The 21,681-nt window shown below is 40.9% G+C and overlaps 1 protein-coding gene across 2 annotated transcripts in view; it reads left to right on the forward strand.

Moving 5' to 3' along the window:
• DPYD (dihydropyrimidine dehydrogenase) overlaps nucleotides 1-21,681 on the forward strand; it is a 673,084-nt gene that overhangs the window by 160,810 nt on the left and 490,593 nt on the right. For both annotated transcript variants that reach the window (XM_066352595.1, XM_066352596.1), the window contains exon 4: nucleotides 4,632-4,719. In XM_066352595.1, coding sequence (XP_066208692.1) covers nucleotides 4,632-4,719 — 88 coding nt within the window. The remainder of the gene's footprint in view (nucleotides 1-4,631; nucleotides 4,720-21,681) is intronic.

Raw genomic sequence — 21,681 nt, forward strand, 5'->3', positions numbered from 1 at the left:
CTTTAGGTCTGCGGAGCGCCGGGAGAATTGCAAGATGGTATTATTATCCGAGTCGGCCCAGCTCTGGCATATTCATGGCAACGCAGAAAAGGAAGGGAAAAAAAAAAAAAGAAAAAAAAAGAAAAGAAAAGGAATGCTACAATTCAGGTTTGCCTTGCCTCATTAACATCTGACATTTGCAACAGCTGCTATTTGTGAACTAGCTCAATAATAAAAGGAGAATTATTTGGTAAAGAGGCTTAATAACCACAACTAAAAATCCTTGCATTGTCAGGGCTGTTAAGCGACTCTGTTTAGGTTGAATTTAAGATTTCTCTGGAAGAACGGAAACAGACCCTGGGCGCTAATTTGACTCCTTCGTACCTGCTGACATTATAACTTTATTTTTTTTTAATTGCCTTATTATTCAAGTTGGGGGTTAGGAGGGTGGGAAGCAGAAAACTTGTGACTTCATTAGGGGTAACCAGAATACAAATATACATATATACATATATACATATTTAAATATGTATATCGGTATGTATTCTAAATGACAGGTATTTAAAAAACTGTTGAAATGACTATTTTTTTTTTTTTATAAATTAGAAGGTATTGAAAGTGGCATATCATTTGCATACTGCTTAGGTTATTTTATTTTATTAGACATAATAGGCAACCCTTTCAAGTCTCCATCAGTGTTCAGCACACCAGTTCACGTGAAGGGAGCACGTCACCTCCTCTCGGCACAGGGACGGTCGTAGACCGAGCGTCGCTCCCTTTCTGCATTGTTGTACAACGTGTGCTGCTGATCACAGGCTCGGGAAATTGTTTCTGAGCTCCGTCGGAGTGTTTTAGGAGAAGGAGAATAATCAGTATGAGGAGAGAGGAATTCTGCTGAATGATAGATGTGGCTCTCACAATGGCATTTAAAGCAATGATAGCAGAGAGGTTTAATGACTCCGCTTCAGAGAGGACAATTGATTATGAAAAAGCCTTGGGTACTCATTGTGTGGAATTTAATTTAGAGAGAAGGCTAAGGGCACAAACCGGAGAAAAGAGATCAGATGTAAAAACAAGATATTAATTAGGCGCTGAGAAATTGGTTCGGATAATGAAGAGGACTGTTCTGCTCACAACAGACGGGGATTGTGTTCTCGCAGGAGCGGCACCGAGGTCTTTCTTCATGCGGGGAAGTGGGCAGAAAATGAGCGAGCAGGTCGCCTTTGTCAGCCGCGCGGCGTGGGGTTCCTTCTCAGAGAGTGCTGGCCTGCTGACCGATGGGACTGGGTTCCAGCTCAAGTTTCAGATCTCTGCCCTAACTTCTTTTCTCTGCTCCCGCTCTCACTCTATGCCAGACCGAGGTCCACTGGTTCCCGTACGCTGTCACGTCGTGTTCTTGAGGGACTGTCTGGAGGGACCCTGAATTCCAAATCCTACCCTCCTCCACTTCCCTAATATCCACACAGTTTTTGATTACATTTATCGGGAGGACATTGGTTAATAAGATTATCTAGGTTGCCAGGGCGCAATCCCACGATGCATCCTCTGAGTATTATATTGTGTGCCCACCCCCTACCCCACCCCCAAAGTCAAATCTTCCTCCATCTCCAGGTATTTGACCTCCTGTAGCCTTTCCTCCACCCCCCAGCCCCATCACCACCAAACCAGAAGGCAGCCATCTGAAAGGGAATATACAGCTAGTGCTCGACTTACGACCACGACTGGTTCCGACAGACAGGTCGTAACACGATTTGGTCGTAAGCTCAGTAGGCTACATGTACAGTACTGTGAAATGATGTTATAAAAATCTTTAAGTCATATTTTATCATAATTTTCTTTCATTATTGTTATATATCATAATTTTCTTTGTTCATTTTATGCCATTTGTATCATCTCTACACCATTTTGTTTCTTATTTTTACATTCGTCAGGTTTAAGTAAAACACTGCATTCCCAGTACAACTGGTTTAATATTTGCCGAGACAATTTCCTCTTGGTGGACATCTTGGGAGGGGTTGGATGAAAAATATACAAGACACAAAACACAAATCGCTGTACCGAGTCTGGGATAACAGTTGAAATGGTGCACGCGGAGATGGTAGTGCTGCCGGAAGCTGGTCCGCACTGTCGTCCGCCCAGCTGGGCAACGCTTGCGCTGCCAGACGTGGAGCAGTCGTGGCTAGCGATTGTGGTCGTAAAGTCGAACGGTCGAAAGTTGCATAGGTAGTAGGTCGACCAAAATTTGTACAATATTTGCAAACAACAGCTATGACAAGGAGTTACTAGTCAAATATAAGTCAACCACAAACAATCCAATTAAAAAATGGGCAAAAGGCCTGAAGAAACACTCCTCCCAAGAAGACGTAGGAATGCCCACCCCTCTTCAAGTTTCCGCTTAAGCATTATTCCCCCTGAAGCTCTTTTCCTGACACTTTCCCTCGAGGGCTGGGCTGCTGTTCCCCTCACGCGCTTCCTTGGCGGGCCATGCCGCGTCCTCTCGGACTCACACTGACTGCGATAAGCGCCTGCCCTCCGTCCGGACCTCCCCATCAGAGCAGGACCACGCTTGTCCTCTCATTTGAAGAGTCTTGGCCCTGGCCGGTTGGCTCAGCGGTAGAGCGTCGGACTGGTGTGCGGGGGTCCCGGGTTCGATTCCCGGCCAGGGCACACAGGAGAAGCGCCCATTTGCTTCTCCACCCCTCCTCCCCCTCCTTCCTCTCTGTCTCTCTCTTCCCCTCCCGCAGCCAAGGCTCCATTGGAGCAAAGATGGCCCGGGCGCTGGGGATGGCTCCTTGGCCTCTGCCCCAGGTGCTAGGGTGGCTCTGGTCTCGGCAGAGCGACGCCCAGGATGGGCAGAACATCGCCCCCTGGTGGGCAGAACATCGCCCCCTGGTGGGCAGAGCATCGCCCCCTGGTGGGCGTGCCGGGTGGATCCCGGTCGGGCGCATGCGGGAGTCTGTCTGTCTCTCCGTTTCCAGCTTCAGAAAAATACAAAAAAAAAAAAAAAAAGAAGAGTCTCCCGTCCCAGGGTCAGCCATGTCGCAGGGCCCCGCTCACTGTAAAAGAATGAATAAGTGAACAAGCGTCCGTTAATGCGCACGTGGAAGACCGTTCTGCCCGCTGGTTTCCGTCCCGAAGTCGTAATTCTGGGATTGTGATCCTCGCTGACTGGACATCTGAATCACCTGGACGGGTTCTTCCCAGGATGCAGACTCCCAGGCTGACCCCTCTGCCTCGTGAGGGGCTCCCCTGCGGGACCGGTGGCCTCGACGCGCTCCCCAGCTGGACGTGAGGTGCGCTGAGTTGGAGCGCATCCCTGACCAGGGCCAAGGGAAGCGGGTTCTGAGATGAAGACCGGCCGGTGTACGGGAGGGGAGGACGCGGGACTGGACGGACGTGGCCACAATCCAGGCTGCGGTGCCTCCCTGCAGACCTGGTCCCTACTCTGCCCCCCCACACACACTGACCTGTGCCTGCGTGGAGGCTGCTGCGGAAAGGGGGCGTGACCTGGGCTGAGCCTGCAGACCTGGTCCCTACTCTGCCCCCCCCCCCCCCCCGGACTGACCTGTACCTGCGTGGGGGCTGCTGTGGAAAGGGGGCGTGACCTGGGCTGAGCCTGCAGACCTGGTCCCTACTCTGGCCTCTCACCTCCCCCCTCCCCACTGACCTGTACCTGCGTGGGGGCTGCTGCGGAAAGGGGGCGTGACCTAGGCCGAGCCTTGTTCTCCTGGGCCCAGGGCGTAGCACCCGGGTGGGGCGGTGCTTCAGCGTGGAAGGGGGCGGATCTGGGCTGCGCTGAGGCCTCACCGCTGCCCCACAGCCCCGCTGCCATGTGGAGAGTATGTAGGTGAAAGACTTCGGACAATGGGTGGTGAAAGCCGAGGAAGGAGGGAACCAGGAAAGGTGGGGGGAGGAAGGGAGGAAGAAAGGGTGCAGGAAGTGGTGAAATGAGAAACTTGACCTCTTTCCTTTGTATGATAATGGCAGTGAAGGTGGCATACGGAACGTTTGTTATAGACGAGATCGCATGCTCTAGTGCAGGGGTCCCCAAACTACGGCCCCCTGAGGCCATTTATCCAGCCTCCCCTCCCCCCACTGCACTTCCGGAAGGGGCACCTCTTTCATTGGTGGTCAGTGAGAGGAGCATAGTTCCCATTGAAATACTGGTCAGTTGATTTAAATTTACTTGTTCTTTATTTTAAATATTGTATTCTCTTTTTGTTTTTTTACTTTAAAATAAGATATGTGCAGTGTGCATAGGGATTTGTTCATAGTTTTTTTTATAGTCTGGCCCTCCAATGGTCTGAGGGACAGTGAACTGGCCCCCTGTGTAAAAAGTTTGGGGACCCCTAGGCTAGTGTAACGTGGGTCATGAGGGGTCAAAACAAGACTGGTGAGTCAAGGCGTGAATGATGGCTCTTACCTGTGTCTGATCCTCCGAGCAGAGATGGCTGTTACCTGCTATTTGATGTCTGGGAAGGTGTGCAAAAGCTGAATGTGTTTACCGTATTGCTTTAGAAAGATCTTGTACCTGCAAGTAGCACAATTTTATCTGTTCTTACTGTGCAGGCTCTCCGGGTGGGTGTAGGACACATAGAATATCCTCTCAGTGACTCGGTGGTTTCTTTAATACAGTGGCTTTTATTTCCTAGATGCCTGAAGTGCGCAGATGCCCCCTGTCAGAAGAGCTGTCCAACGAATCTGGATGTCAAATCGTTCATCACGAGTATCGCCAACAAGGTACGTTCAGAACAATTTGCGCAAATGAAACCTAATAACGCCATTAGATCTTGATCTCTGTTGTGACCTGTGTCTAAGGCGTAAAGCTTGCCTCGCTAGATGGGGTGAAGGAGTTATAAATATGGTTTCTATAGGCATGTGAAAATGGGGCACCTGTAATTAATTAGTCTCCTCCAAACCATGATGTGATTATTGTGAAAATGCATAGTACTGTTTATTGTCTTAAAGATCAGTTTATGTTGGAATGAATGATCTTTTGACCTAGGCACTGGCTGAATGGATTGACTCAGGCTTCGACTTGCTCACTGCTCCTGGATAGGAGCTGTCATTGATGATCAACACACTTCATGTCCTTGTGAAATGTCTTTGTTTTAAAGTGGGCTTTGGTATTAGGTCCGGCACGATGAACCATCAGAGGAATGGCTTCTTCGTTCCACTAACTTTAATTTTTCTGAAACTTGGGATAATTCATAGAGACTGATAGAGTTGTAAACAAAAAAATATCCTCCAAATCCAAAAATAAAATAAAATAAATTAAAAAAACAGGACAGGAGTAGAAAAGAAATATTGATCTTTAAGATGTTTTTAATCGATGTAAGCCCAGTTTTCATTCAGGAAGTGAACGGTTGATTGGTTGAAGGATTAGTTAATAGTATTTTGTTTGTGAGGAGAGCGTTGCAAACTCTTAGGCAGTGTCTCTTCACCAAGGAGCAAAACCTGCAGGAAGTCTTCCCGTGAGGATGCGGGCGATCCTTTTCAAAGGTTTAATATTTATGTTCTGAAATGCTACAGAAAAGCAATGTGCTCCTTCGACAACCAGGTAGCTTTTCTATATGAAAATCATTTCTCATTGTCAATTATTTAAATATATATATATAGCCTGACCTGTGGTGGTGCAGTGGATAAAGCGTCGACCTGGAAATGCTGAGGTTGCTGGTTCGAAACCCTGGGCTTGCCTGGTCAAGGCACATATGGGAGTTGATGCTTCCAGCTCCTCCCTCCCTTCTCTCTCTCCTCTCTCTCTCTCTCTCTCCCTCTCTCTCTCTCCTCTCTAAAATGAAGGAATAAAAAAAAATTTTTTTTAAATGTATAGCAAAAAAATAAATAAAATAAAAAAATATATATACACATACTGCTCACAAAAATTAGAGGATATTTCAAAATGAATATGAAGCAATTAAAAGAAGAACCATTTGATTTTTTTTATTAAACAAGAACATCGGGAAAGCAAACGACAAGTCAAAGAAAGTTCCCCGATTATGCAAATGAGATGCAAAACCAACTATTATTTCGTTGGTGAAAATCTGCTATTACTAAAGGATGAAAGTATACTGGAGTATCTGCACGTTCCGTGATGCCCAATTTTTGTGAGCAGTTTAGTTCAGCCTGCCCAGGCAGTGGCACAGTGAATAGAGCATCAAACTAGGACACGGAGGACCCAGGTTCGAAACCCTGAGGTCACTGGCTTGAGTGTGGGGTTGCTGTCTTGAGTGTGGTATCCTAGACATGATCCCATCATCACTGGCTTTAGTCTAAGGTCGCTGGCTTGAGCAAGGGGTCACTCGCTCTGCTGTAGCTCCCTCCCCAGGCCCCGGGTCAAGGCACATATGAGAAAGCAATCAGTGAACAACTAAGGTACCGCAACGAGGAATTAATGCTTATCTTCTCTTTTCCTTCTTGTCTGTCTGTCCCTTCCTGTCCCTCTCTCTGTCTCTGTCACAAAAAAAAAAAAATAGTTCAGGAGAAAAATGATAATTTTTATATCGCTGTAGGATTTCAGAAGAATTAAAGATTATTCCCAAGGTAAAGTGCATGGTGGTAACCTCCGTGGTCAGGTTCATTAGGATTGGGGATCGAAGGTGAATTTTTAGGTTGACCACTTGTGAATCCAGGAAAAAGCACTTATCTCTTTACTTTTATTTATGAAAGATAGGCTCGGTCTTACAAGGTTGTGGCATAAACGAAATGATACTTTATGTGAAAATCTCTAAGAGCAATAATTCAGAAAATGTTTTGTGGATGTGAAATTATTAATTTCCCTATTCATTCAGTAAGATAAATACCACACAAGTGTTTACTACTTTGGTTACTTGTTGTTTACTGAACTCTTACGAGGTAACAATCACACCTGCCCTTTAGAAGTTCATAATGGGCCCTGGCCGGTTGGCTCAGTGGTAGAGCGTCGGCCTGGCATGAAGAAGTCCTGGGTTCGATTCCTGGCCAGGGCACACAGGAGAGGCGCCCATCTGCTTCTCCACCCCTCCCCCTCTCCTTCCTCTCTGTCTCTCTCTTCCTCTCCTGCAGCCGAGGCTCCATTGGAGCAAAGATGGCCCGGGCGCTGGGGATGTCTCCCTGGCCTCTGCCCCAAGCGCTAGAGTGGCTCTGGTCGCAACAGAGCGACGCCCTGGATAGGCAGAGCATCGCCCCCTGGTGGGCAGAGCGTCGCCCCCCTGGTGGGCGTGCCGGGTGGATCCCAGTTGGGCGCATGCGGGAGTCTGTCTGACTGTCTCTCCCCGTTTCCAGCTTCAGAAAAATACAAAAAAAAGAGTTCATAATGTATGAGCGAGAACAGATACATTAAATACATAACCATACTGCAATGTGGTTAGTATTGCAACCCATGCAGAATTTAGCATTTGAAAAAGCTGGAAATGTGGGTGTGTACACTCCAGGTTTAGGGGAAATGTCATGAACTTACTGTGGCTAGAACCGAGCCTATATTATATGAAAAGAAGTGATGGGAAAGAGAAAAGTCCATTGAATGGGGATTAGGTTGTGAAAATCTTTGAATTTTATACTCAGTATTTGAGCTTTGGTCCTACAGATAGTAGGAAATTACCAATGTAGTATGGTTGTTTTGTAACTAAGAAGATGTGTTCTGGGAAGGAATTTTGTTTATTGACATCAGAATGTCCCAAACAGCCATTGTCACGGGCGTTCTGTCCTATGTGAAAATAAGCCACTTAGTGAAACAGCTATATTAAATCCTATTGAATTATAACTTCATGACAAAAGACGTGAAATAAAATGTCCAAAGTTTGAAGTCTAGCAAGTCTTGGCTCTAATTATACCCAAGGTAGCTCTCCTGGCTTCCAAGCATGAAGAGGTATTAGAATTGTGAGCCGTACTAGTTAAATTCCCCATGAGTATTACAAAATTCAATAGTGACTCTGTAATTCTAATTAGTGTAGACCCCCTTTGTTCAAATTTAAAAAAGAAAAAGAAAAAAGATCAAAAGGGAATAATGGAACTCTTAGAAAAGTTTATTTTATTTTATTTATTCACTCACTTTTAAGAGAGAGAAGAGGGGGGGAGAAGCAGGAAGCATCAACTCCCACATGTGCCTTGACCAGGGAAGCCCAAGGTTTTGAACCAGTGACCTCAGCATTCCAGGTCGACGCTTTATCCACTGCACCACCACAGGTCAGGCCAGAAAAGTTTATAAAATGTCTAGGCAAGGTCAGAATCATCTTTACTCTAGGAAAACTTTCTGTTTTAGCAGTTTGTGCACAGTCTTGACTGCCTCATGAAGTGTTGCACTTAGGTATCGATTTAAACAGATTTCCACGCGAAGAGAAGGTATTTGGAGATACTGAATTGAAAATGCAGTTTTCACCGAGCGTGGAAGAGGGACTCTTTTGTGAGTCGTGTTTGGTTGAAGGATCACTGTAGCAATCATAAAAGGTCAGAGCCTCTTGTTTTTTAAAGCCTGCAGCTTTTTAGATATTTATCAGCTGTGTACGATGTAGGCTGTCCCGCATTGCTCTGCCCCCAGCCCTCCACTCAGGAGGGGGGTTCTTTGTAGGTTGAGAGGGTAATTGAGTCGCCAGACGCAATGAGCCTTACATCTCTCAGAGAAAAGGATGTCACTTGTGTTGTATTGTGTTAGTTTTCTGTGAGGCAGTGGAGTTTTAGGCCAGTACTTCTATTCTTTATTTTCCTACAAACCGGATTACAGCTCTGGTTTCCAAAGGTGCACTCAGTTCCATTGTACACCCTCAGCCACTGTCCTCGGTGCCATTTGTGCAGGATGTTGTTGGCAATTGTATCTCTCAATTGGAAGTACACGTTTCAGATGCATCAAACTGGGAATCCTAGGTTAGATATGTATTTTTTTTTATAGTTTTCCTTTGAGGAAAACAGTACTTTGTATAAGCATGCATGAAGTCAATCCATAAATGCAATAGAAAAAAAAAAATCACTGTTTTTAAAAATGTTCCTTTGTTTGCTTTCTTTTAAACAATGGAGATATTTTCTCTTTTACAATTTTACATTAAATTGTCAAGTATTGATTTTTCCCACTATTGTGCGTATGTTATAGAATCTCTGGGCTGCTCATATTAGTGTGGCTTTTATATCTAGATAAATAAATTCAATAATGTATGTTAGAGAAAAGGTGACTAAATGACTCGGTGTAAATCGGGAGGCTCTTTGTTACAGATCCCTATGGGAAGTAACCAGTAGAATTCATTGATGACTGCTACTGAAGACGCTATTTTTATTTAAAAATAGTTGTCTCACAATAGGTATGTGTGTGAGCTCACACACATGCCCATACACACACGTGCTGCATGTGTTACAAAGCATAGTGCAATCAGTTGATTTAGTTCAACCTTTTTGGGGGGTGTTTGCTTTTCCATTTCAGTGGCTGTGTGGTTTACACCTTTATCACATAAAACATTGATCCTTTTGGGAATGATTTCCTAAAAGCAGGACTTGTAATTTTATGACTTCCTAGTTCAAAAATCTTTCAGAGACCCCCAGTGCCTAGAACCTAACATCTGAACGCATAACCTCTTATGTCTGCGTAGCTGCCAGCGCAGGTGCGCAAGGCACAGCGTTCACAAACTGTCCCTCGGTCATGATCCTAGAGAATAAAGGAGCCATTTTTCAGTCACGTTGAATATGCCATTTGGTTAAATAAGTTCTTCGGGTCTGCCGGAGTGTCCACTTTCTTTACAGTTGAGATGCCAGTTTTTGATTAATGTGAAAAAGTGTATTTTTTTGCTAAGGCTGAGTATATTTGACATTTTACAACTGCTGTGCTTTATGGGTCGGTGTCTGAGTGAGTCTTGTACCATAGAGTAAGGTACTCTAATTCTAATTCACTTCTCCTTATCTAATAAGATAATGTTTTCAGTACCTTAATTCTATCCTTTTGAAACTTGATGAGAGAGTTTTGTTAATGTTTTATCACCTAGTATTGGATTCGTTTTATTTACATCTTTACCAATTATTTATTTTCTTAATTCTTCTTCTTCTTCTTTTTAATGTTACCATTCCCATGGGCAAGCAGTTTATGTTTGCCTGAAATAAATACTTAAAATTTTTCATTCAGTAAGGATATGCTGTTGGCAAACCATCTTAGTTTTTGTTTCTGAAACTTTTTGTAGTTCTTCACTTTTGAAAAATATTTTCACTATATGTAGAATTCAGGGTTATTAATTTTTTTTCCACCTCATAGAAGATACCATATCAGGGCCATTTGTCATTATCTGATCCTACTCAGAAGCCCAATTGTTGCTCATTTGAGGGTAATAAGTCTTGGGAAGGGGTAGCTGCTTTCAAGATCTTTTTATCTTTAGTGATTTATCTAAATCTTTTTATATATTTACCCTGTTTGGTTTTCTTTGTATCAACAAGATCTTGAATCTGCAGATTGATGTCTTTCATCATGTCAGGGAATTTCCCACCATCTCTCCTCTCTTTCTGGAACTCTTATTAAGTATATGTTAACCCTTCTTCCTTCATTTTCCATCTCTTTGATTTTTTTCCTTCAAACATCCATCTCTTTGATTTTTTTTTTGGGGGGGGGAGAGTTATGTTTTAGATCATCTCCGTTGAGTCTGTTTTTAGGTTTACTGGTATCTTCTTGTCTTGTCAAAGCTGCTGTTAAAATGATCTGCTGAGCTTTGAGCTACACTTTGATCTTTTATTTTTGGTAGGTCTATTTTATTATTTTTAAAACTCTGGCAGCTTTTTATTCATTTTCCGTGCCTATGTGGCATGTCTTAAAACATAAATATCTTTGTTGTTTTTCTCTGAGAATTCCACTACCTGAAGTTTCTGTGAATCTGCTCTGTTTGTTTGTTTGAAGCTTTATCTGCAGAAATTATGTAAAACTCACTGAGTTGAACACATGTTTCTTTAAGAGATGTATATTTGCTGTGTTCTTAGAGGACATGAACATGGAAGCGTGTGTTCACCTGGTTGGCAAATGCCTTTAAGGTGGTTCCACAGATTTCTTTGGCTTACTGCCTTTGTCTTTTTTATTCTCTGGACATGACAACTCATGGATGCATTCACAATGACCAATGACTTTTTTAAAAAATATTTTACCTAAAATTTTAATTTTTAAAGTTAGAATTATTTTAGCAAATAAGTATTTCTCAACACCTGGGGAAAAGTACCATCAATACTTAAGATTTACTACATAGTCTAGATGGACTGAAACCCAGCTTTTATTGGTAAATACTAAAATTAAGAACGTATATGGAAGAAAGAAATTTCTGAAATATAAGACAAAAAGATTTGTCAGGTCAGATATTGAAACTCACCAAAAAGCTACTATATTCAACACAATATAGTGTTGGTATAACAATGCACATTAATCGAACAGATGGAAATTATAAGTAGAACCAAGTAAATATGAGAATATAGTATGTAATAAAGAGAACCCTTTTACTTCCTTGAGAAATGGTAGGTTCTTTAAAATGTGGTTGTGGTATAATTTTGACTTCACCTTTAGAACCCTTTTTCAGGCCATCTAACAAGATATTATATATTATGTGCTAAAAAGAAAACATTTCAGGATAATTTTGAAGCAAAAAACTATGTGATAGCAACTTTTACTCTACGCATTTTAATACATATTTTAAAAGAATAGCTAACCAAACTTGAAACCAAGGGAAAACAATTTTCGCCACGCGTGTTTTAAGGTAAGCAGTAACTTCTCTGTTAATCAAAGAGTTCTTGAAAATCTAAATAAGATTAATAAGCTGATCCAGGAGATACATGGGCAAAGGGTATAAACATTATAAAAGAGGTTACAGAAGTGATGAATAATCACATTAGAGATGCTCCACTTTCATGTTATTTAGAAATATACGTCAAAGGAGGAGGTACCAATTTCCTCTCATCTGATTGTGGAACTTCAGTAACCTTTTATGCTCTTCAGTAGGAAGAAAATAGGAAGTTCCATGCCACGGAAATGTGTTTCAATATTGTATATATTTATATAACATCCGGCCAGCAATGCTTTATTATTTGTTCTTCCTAGAGAAATAAAAGTGCCACCATGGGATGGAAAGGGTACAGTAGTAGGTACTTGTAGCGTTGCACGATTGTGTGAAATGGCAGAAAGCTCGAGACAACTATAGTGCCCATCATTAAAATAATTACTAACTATCTTTGGATGCTATAAGGCTACTTTTAAAAAAATGCATTATTATATCTATTGATCTAAAAGTACAGTGTGTCTGTAAAGTCATGGTGTACTTTTGACTGGTCACAGGAAAGCAACAAAAGACAATAGAAATGTGAGATCTGCACCAAATAAAAAGAAAACTCTCCTAGTTTCATACCTATTCAGTGCAGATCGATGTGGGCTCATGCACAGATTTTTTAGGGCTCCTTAGGTAGCTATCCCGTATAGCCTCTATAGACTCGGCACTGACTGATGGCCTACCAGAACGGGGTTTCTCCACTAAACTGTCGGTTTCCTTCAACTGCTTATCCCACCGAGTAATGTTATTCCTATGTGGTGGCGCTTCGTTATAAACGTGCCGATATTAACATTGCACTTTGGTCACGGATTCGAATTTAGCGAGCCACAGAACACACTGAACTTTCCTCTTTACTGTCCACATCTTGACTGGCATGGCCGTGGGCTGCTCCGCTGTACACACGGTGTTACGTCATCATCTGCACATGCGCACATGCTGCCACATCATCCTACAGAAACTGGGAGGGTTTTCCTTTTGTTTGGTGCAGATCTCACATTTCTATCATCTTTTGTTGCTTTCCTGTGACCAGTCAAAAGTGCACCATGACTTTACGGACACGCTGTATATCCCTATTAAGTGAAAAAAGTAAGTTGCATATTAATATGAATAGCATGACACTATCTTTAGAAATAAATTTCAATTTATATATAAGCTAAGCATGCAATAGAAGGATTTAATTTAAACCTAATTTCCTTTGTTGATTGAGGTTGAGGGAGGAGAAAAGTTATTAGCGTACTTTTTATAACTCTCCATATTATTTTACTTCTACAATGAGCATGTATATTTTTAATAAAAATAATATATTAAAATTTAATAGTAAATTAAGATAAAGGCAAAAAAAATTACAAAATAACCTAGTCTAAGTTTTTATTTTGGTATGGAGTGAGAGAAAGATTAATATTTCTTTCTGTAAATGAGTAGATAGTTCCAAATCTGTTTGTTAAATACTCTATTTGCCCACTCTTCTGAAGTGCCACATTTATCATCTATTTAATACCATATTTATTTAGGTCGGTTTCCAAACCCTCTAATTATCATCTTGATCTGTCTTTGCTGGGACAGAAACACAGTGTTTGTAATACCTATGCCGTGTAATATACCTTATCACGGAGTAAGGATATTTCCCCTGATTATTGTATTTATTTTCAGAATGCCTTAACTTCTCTACAGGCAAAACGAGTTTTATGAAGTGAAAATAGTTATTGAGCACAGTGCTCAGACTATAATAAAATATTCATTTACAATTATCAATGCAAGTGTAAACAACTCATCTTCCATCATTCATCATTTGATATAACGTTAACTGAATTTTCCAGAATTTAACCTTTAACTTTAATCTATAACTTCCTCGTGTTAAATTCAGCAAATGGTAGGCTACTAGATTCACTAGTGTTACAGACAAAGGGCTGGACTCTTATTTTCAAAATGTCCCGTCTTCTCTAATGCGCTGTACTGAAGAAGACAGATGAATGTTATGTTGTCTATTGAATCATTAATGCTTATGCGAAGTCTGTCTCGTTCCTGTTTTGTAATATATGCCTTTGTGCCTTGAAAAGGTTACATTTTTTTTTTCTTTTAATGCCAGCCGTTACAATGTGTGATGGTCGCTGCTGCTCTTCATGTTTTCTTCAAAAGATGTGCGTTTAGTTCTGTAAAACGTGGTAGAACAAAAAATTATTTGTCAGTCCATTATAAAATGTAAGAATATAAAAACTATAAGCAACGCCAGTATACCTAAAAGGAGAAAGGATTTTCATTGTGGGTCGTAAGCCAGTTTTATATGAAATAAGTAATACCACCTGTTTGTGGTTGTATGTCTGTCTGGACACATTTAAGTATGTGCCTTATAAAGAGTTTAAATTTTTTAAACTATTTTTAAAACACAACAATGATATATAGTCTATTTATATGTAAATTAAACTGGAATCACAACTTTTTTCTTATGTATAATAAAAAAAAATCTATTAATACTCATTAGATTAAATACTCATTAGATTATTTTTAATATTAATAAATAGAAGTTGATGTAACAGAAGCTAAACAAATGAAATTTTCATCTAAGTGGCCATCCCAGTGTGTAAAATAGAAATTTGAAACCCAGCAAGGCTAAGTGACTTGTCAAGGTCACACAACCCTTTGATAATGCGACTGAATGTTCCTGAGTTCTCCTCCAGAGGGCTTTTATCTACATCACAATGCACTATATATCCCAACGAAGTACCTATGTTATGAGTTCTTATTCAGATATGCAGCACTAAATATGAAACACATTGCTTATAAGGACTATTAACATCTTGAACAGTGGGTGAAATATATAACTTCGTCTTTAAAACACTGCAGTTTAGTTTTTTGAAAATAACATTGATAAATAGAAGAATTTTCGGTAGCTTATCATCATCAAAACTAATTATAATTTTTGAAAGCAGTTTAAAGTTGTGTACATGGGATGGAGACTCTTCTGATAAATGTATTTGTATCCACTGTACAAATAATGGCTGACAGCTGGTTATCAGCCGTAATGTAATAACACCCTACGGTAGACACCACAACACCCTGTCAATTAAGAAATCGCTCATTCTTGTCAGTGAAGAGCCAACCATCACAAAATAGTCTGGTTTTTTTTTTTAATAGAAGAAAATAGGAGTGGTAAATTACAGTCTAATAGTATAAGTAATGAAATTCTGTCCTTATTAAGTCATTATCTTATACGTATGATGTTCAACAGTCACTGGACTTGTTTTAAGTCTTGGTTGGGAGAAGATTATTTGGGGTGAGATTATCTTGAGCTCTTTTCTCACCTTCATTTTATAATTTTGCTATTACATTTATTTGTTACGGGGAATATAAATTTATTTTTAAAACTTAATGGATGATTTAACTTGAATATTTTTGCCTGTTTATATAACAAGTGACTTTTTAAGAAACAGAGAAGCCTCCAACGAAGAAAGCAACAGCAACAGAAAGCTCCCCTGTTATTCTCTGTGTGCCCAGATATTAATAAGCAGTATATTTTAAATTAACTCAGAGAGAAGTAATTCTCAGTTATTTCCCGAGTAACCAGTAACACGTGTGATGTTGTTTTCAGTGTAACATCTTTTAGAAAAGGGGAGATGTATGAAGTTTAATAATACATCTAGTTACTAAATTTCTATTTCAAAATTCTAGCCACCACATGCCTTTCCATTGTGGTTTATTTTGGTCTTTTAAGGTAAGAAAATAATGATATGTAAGCCATAATTCTGTTTACCATTTGAAAAGATATACAACGTAGTTGAATTGTAAGGAATAATAATCTCAGTGAAAAATACGGAAGGTCCTGGAGGATTTATGCTGAGTGAAGTAAGCCCAGCAGAGCAAGACAAGGACCAGAGGATTTCACTCATATGTGGAATCTAATGAACAAAATTACAAACAAAATAGAGACAGACTCCTAGAGAGAGAGCAGGCTGACAGCTGTCAGGGGAGGGGTCTGGGTGTGGGGGGGGGGCGATTGAGCATAAAAGGACAGAAAGAGAAAAGAAAGAAAATATTCATGGACACAGACAACAGTGTGGTCAGTCGGGGTGCAGGGCAGGGGTGGTGGAGAAGGGTGTGGGGGGACATGGCGATGGACAGAGACGTGACTCGGGGAGGGGTGAACGCAGACCATGGTGTACAGCAGGGGTCCCCAAACTACGGCCCGTGGGCTGCATGCGGCCCCCTGAGGCCATTTATCCGGCCCCCGCCGCACTTCCAGAAGGGGCACCTCTTTCATTGGTGGTCAGTGAGAGGAGCATAGTTCCCATTGAAATACTGGTCAGTTTATTGATTTAAATTTACTTGTTCTTTATTTTAAATATTGTATTTGTTCCCATTTCGTTTTTTTACTTTAAAATAAGATATGTGCAGTGTGCATAGGGATTTGTTCATAGTTTTTTTTATAGTCTGGCCCTCCAACGGTCTGAGGGACAGTGAACTGGCCCCCTGTGTAAAAAGTTTGGGGACCCCTGGTGTACAGGGATGTGCTAAAGGATCAGGCCCCTGAAACCTGTATCATCATTTTAATCAGTGTCACCCCTATACATTCAATTTTTAAAAAGCAAAAAAAAAAAAAAAAAAAAAAAGAAAACTAAATGAAAATAAAATGTTTTATAATAACACTGTTTCCTGCTGTCTTTCTTATTCTACTTCCTAATATGAGTTTCCTTGAATACACTTTAAAAATCTAAACTCTTAGAATGAACATCTTAGGAAAATAATCTTTTTTGGGGGGAAAAAGCCTAGAGGGATGGCAAGGCGGCTCACGTTTGTCAAATCTGTTGTATGCTACGCTCTGATCTGCGTCAGGGGTTATTTTTAACAGTTAACGTGACGAATGAAGATGGAGTACTAGTCTGCATCTCTCAAGTGTTGAAGCCGAGGCTACAGGACATCACATTGCCCCCTCAATGGTATATACTCGGGACTCAAACCCAGGACTGTATGCTTCTGAAACCCCTGAGCACACGCGTGCATTTGTGTGTGTGTGTGTATGTGTGCGCACACGTGCACACGTGTGCATGCATGTTTTTAAATTTAACATCTTCGTGTCAGATAAACTTTTTATTTCCTACGAGAATGGCAATTTCCTGGTACATTAAGAGTAATTAAGTCTAAGGTAAATTCATATTTTTAAACATCTAGTCATAGAACTTCTCTAAAATGGAGTATACCTGAGATGTGAAGAGCGCTTTTTCGGAATAAAACCACCCAGAACCCTTCTTCCTTCCCTGTTTGTCCCCACAAGAACGGGAGTGCTGTGAGGGGAGGATGTTTTTGGGTGTGTTTCGTTCAGAATTGGTCCCCAGCTCCCTGGACGACGTACGGAGACCGACAGGTTGTTTATGAGGGATGCTGACAGCCAGACCGAGTGTGCCTTGGGTCCGTACTGTCTGTATGGGCTACCAGAGACATTTGCTATTTAAGTTCATGTACATCCGTACTCTTACCGGTAGGCAGCTCAGTGCAGAAATATAAATAATGTTAATTCTAATTCACCCTTCTCAGACATGCAAACTTATTGAAGTTTACCCAAGTGATTAAAAAAAAAAAAAAAAAGGCAACAGATTGGAGTTTATCGTAGAAGGGCGCTTCCATCTGTGAAGACTGTCCCTGGGAGGAGGAAGAACACTTGAAAATAAATCCACCAGCTGTATTGATAGCGCTCAGGGCTATGAAGCCCTGACTGCCGTCCGAGTGCCTGTTAGTTTAGCGCCACCGTCAGAGAAGGCGGCCGGCTTCCCAGCTCTTCGTGTTTCTATGACGATGTCTTTAAAAACCACTGAAGGATGGAGGGATAACACCAATGTCGTTTCAAGCCGTAACCTTAAAACAACAAAAAAAACCCAGAGAGTAGAAAGAAGTTAGTCATCTTATGACAACGGGCAGGAACGGCACATGCTGTACCTTAGAACACGCTTTACGAACCCCAGTGAGGAACTGAACATTCAACACGTGTATGATATCAAGGGGCACAAAAGACAAACATATCCGACATCTTCTTTGCCTTTTAGATTTTTATTTCAAGAAAGGGTCAAAGTCCTCGTTCTTTAGATGTCGCATCCATTTGTGCCCAGAGCAGATGTTTATTTTTCAGCGCTCTGACTAGAGCTCTCTGCACATTCTTTCTTACAGAGGAGGCTATAATGCCTGCAGCTGATCGAATACCGTGGAGGAACCCGCGGGAGTGGTTCTGAGTTCTCTGAAAGGCGTCGGCCGCGGTATCATTAAACTACCCTTCTAAATTTACATTTCACAGCCTTGACTTTTAGAAAGGCTTAGGAGCTCGCAGAGTAGGAGCCGGACCTCTTGTTTAGAAGGCAGACTCGAGACATCGTGCCACTTACTACGAGAGAGAGAGAGAGAGAGAGAGGGAGAGAGAGAGAGAGAGAGAGAGAGAAAGAAAGAGAAGGCAGATTCGAGACATCGTGCCACTTAGTACGAGAGAGAGAGAGAGAGAGGGAGAGAGAGAGAGAGAGAGAGAGAGAGAGAGAGAGAGAGAGAAAGAAAGAGAAGGCAGACTCGAGACATCGTGCCACTTACTACGAGAGAGAGAGAGAGAGAGAGAGAGAGAAAGAGAAGTCAGACTCGAGACATCGTGCCACTTACTACGAGAGAGAGAGAGAGAGAGAGAGAGAGAGAGAGAGTAGAGAGAGAGAATCGCTATCGGTCTCGACCTTCTGGACGGGCCGAGTTGAGGACGTGTTCCCTCTCTAGTAGGTTTCTGGACGTCTCTGAGTCCAGGGACCTCTGCGCGGTGGACGTCTCTACGTTTCCTCAGGCTTACTTGTGAGAGGTGGAGGGTGGAGGTGACTTCTGAATCATTGCCCACTGTCGCCTCAGCCCGTTATTAGAGCGGATTCTGTGTCCTGTGATACGTGGAGATGCTTTCTATTTTTAGGTGGCATCTTGACTTCTTTGCCTTCCCCGTCTTTCCACCCCCTCCCGGAGAGTTTCCATGGGGTCCGTCCAATGATCTTCCCTGTTCTTCTCTTCCTCCGGACACCCTCCTATTGGTAAGTGTCAATCCTCCACCCTTCAGGGTGGCCGTCAGGATTCTCCCATCATGAGAAGCAAGCGCTCTTTTTCAAATAGATCTTCTAGCCGTCCTTTCCTAAGTGAGAGAGCGACCTCATGTAGCTGAACTGCCAAGAGCTTGCGCTAAGATGTCTTCTGAACCCTCTTGAATGTTTTCTCGTCGGTCATTCCCCCTCATCCCTGCGTCCTGTCACTGTCACCCCAGAATATCTCCACGGCCACCTGTTCAAAGCTGATTCTAACCCTCCGCCTGAAATGGCTCCTTGCTCTGATACCAAAGCATCTTCATGTGGGGGGGGGGGGGCATGTATTTGGCTTTCTAAAAAATTGCTATGGCGCTTATTTTTTTTTTTTAAAGAACCATTCAGTGATTCTTACTCATTTTTAAAAATTTTATAACCTCCTACAGGTTTATTCTGGTGTAAGGCTTAGACGTGGGGCCATGAGGGTGCTGAAGACTTACTACACCATCTCATTGTCAGCTCTGTGCTGGCCATTAATGAGCCATGGTGTGATTTTTGAATGTTTTATTGGTTGCATGTTTTTGTTTTTTTTTAAAAAGAGAAAACACATATCCCTTTTTCTTTCGGTGTCATCCTTTTATGTGCAATCTTGAAACTCAATTTGGGGCTCATAAAACAATCGATACTCTCGTGGAAAGATCCTCAGGTGTTTAATGAGATGATATTCTTTTGATGCTATTCTGTGTGATCTGCAATTGACATTTTTCTCCGTGCTGGTGTTTTTATATCACAGGGATGTTTTTCATTATATAATAGGATTTTTGAGTCAGTGAGTCTGTCAGTAAATATGTGCTAATCAATCATGTCAAAGGTTCCTGAGATGTCAAGTACAAAGAGGAAAGCATATTGACCATGACTTTGAGACTTTTTCCAGACGTGATTACCTGCTTAAGTTGTGGGTGCCGATTGAGGGAGTCAGTGGATTTCAGAAGGAACTAAGGATATTTGCTTAGGAATGAAGCAATTCATTTTATTAGTAATTGTTTATGATGACTATTCTTAAGTGAAATTATCCAGAACCAAGAAATGAGGCCAAGCAAATAAGGTTGTATCATGTACTCTTATCATACAGAAGTATTTTTTAAAACTAAACTCACACATTATTTCATTTTTTTCTAGGAAAATCAAATAACCAGTGGTTAACTCTGCTATGTAATATTAATTAAAAGCCAAGACTACAATTCTACATCTTCACTTGTAGATGTGGGTGCAGTAGAGATGCAGTTTATTTCTGTTCTGTAGGAAGAGAATTTCGAAATTTATCTTGGGAGTCTTGGTGAAGATTGTGCATAAACTGTTATTTAAATATTCCACAGAAGTCATCATTTAAGCCACGTCCGTTTCAGATGCCCTCTCAATTAGTTTGCTGTTTTAATGACTCATTATTAATGCCTCAGGTACAATCTTTGACTCATGTTACTTCTGTATGTGTAAGAGAGTTTTATGGTCACTTTGGAAAGTTACACTTTGACAGTGTAGTACTTTATCATTGGCCCCTATTAGTACCATTAATGGAGAATTAACAAAGGCAGTGGAAAATACGACCAAATTTGGGGGAACAAACAGTTCTTAATCGTTTGAATTAACCCTCTGAGTAGTGAATTTTTTTCATGCTCGCTGACCCAGGGGACTGAGATTTTTTTTTTCAAAAAATGAAATTAGTTCCAGTTCCAGTTTTATTAACTTAAAATCATGTTTGTTTGATAACCAATTTACGGAAACAAGACGAATATACATTCGCCTTTTGTTAATGTTGCCTTACACATTTCTAAAATAAAAATTTTTGTATGGTCGTACTCTGGATGGTCAGGAGGCACGAGGAAGTACATGAGTGTTCATACTACTCAAAGGGTTAAGAAATAAAAAGGCTTTTACCCTATGACAGCTTTTCAGGGTTACTGCTCAAAAGATCGAAACTAAAGGAACTCCACAAGCAACAATCTCTTAAAGAAGTATGAAGCGTAATGACTCCTATTTATGATGAAAAGGGTGACGTGTGTGTTTTACATCAAGATACGTATTATAGCTGAATAATATGATAACTATGTAGGATTATTGTATATGCTATAACATATCATAGCTAAATAAACTATATTTTATAATCTATTGAATAGTTAACAGGATGTGTTAGTATTAGCATATACCTTGGTCCTTAAGAGGTCAGAGATCTGGCATTGAGTCCCAGCTATGCCTGTTACATGTTGTGTGATTCTTTGGCAAATCATTAACCTTTCTACCGAAGTGCGTTATTTATAAGTTTAATTTCATAACACAATCCTCCTGTGTATTCAGAAAATGCATATTGAAGAACCATTTGTCTGTGTCAGACATGACTGTTGGTTGCTAAGGAGACATATTAAATAAGAGAAATGCAGTTAAATCATCATGAATACTGTTAAAACCATGCCTTAAAATCTATTTTTAAATGTGTTCTTCAGTTACAGAATGTCAGTTTGATTCTTTTAAAATAGATTACAGAATTCTGGTTATGTTTTTAATTGTTTCATCTATTTCACTTGCCTTTTTTTTTTCCTGCTAACTTCAAATTCTGGATCACCGTGGGTCTGTCTCATTTACTTATTTTTTTTTCTTCTCTGATTATGAGGCATTTAATTCTGTCTCTTCTTATGCCTAAGAAGTTTTGATTGAGTGCTGGAATCTTACATAAGATGATTTGTGATAAAGAATAAATAAGGAAAGGCCTGGAAAAGTGCCAGGAACGCACCAACTAGCCAATAAATAGTGAAGGTTATCGTTGTTACTACCATCAGTCTCCCGTAGTCTTTAATAATTTGTATTTATGGTTGAAGTTATTCATGCAAGCAGTGTGTGTGTTTTCAAAGAACTTCAAAAGCATTTTAAACAAAGTCAAAGGTTAA

The sequence above is a fragment of the Saccopteryx leptura genome, chromosome 11, assembly GCF_036850995.1.
Source record: "Saccopteryx leptura isolate mSacLep1 chromosome 11, mSacLep1_pri_phased_curated, whole genome shotgun sequence".
Taxonomy (NCBI): Eukaryota; Metazoa; Chordata; class Mammalia; order Chiroptera; family Emballonuridae; genus Saccopteryx; species Saccopteryx leptura.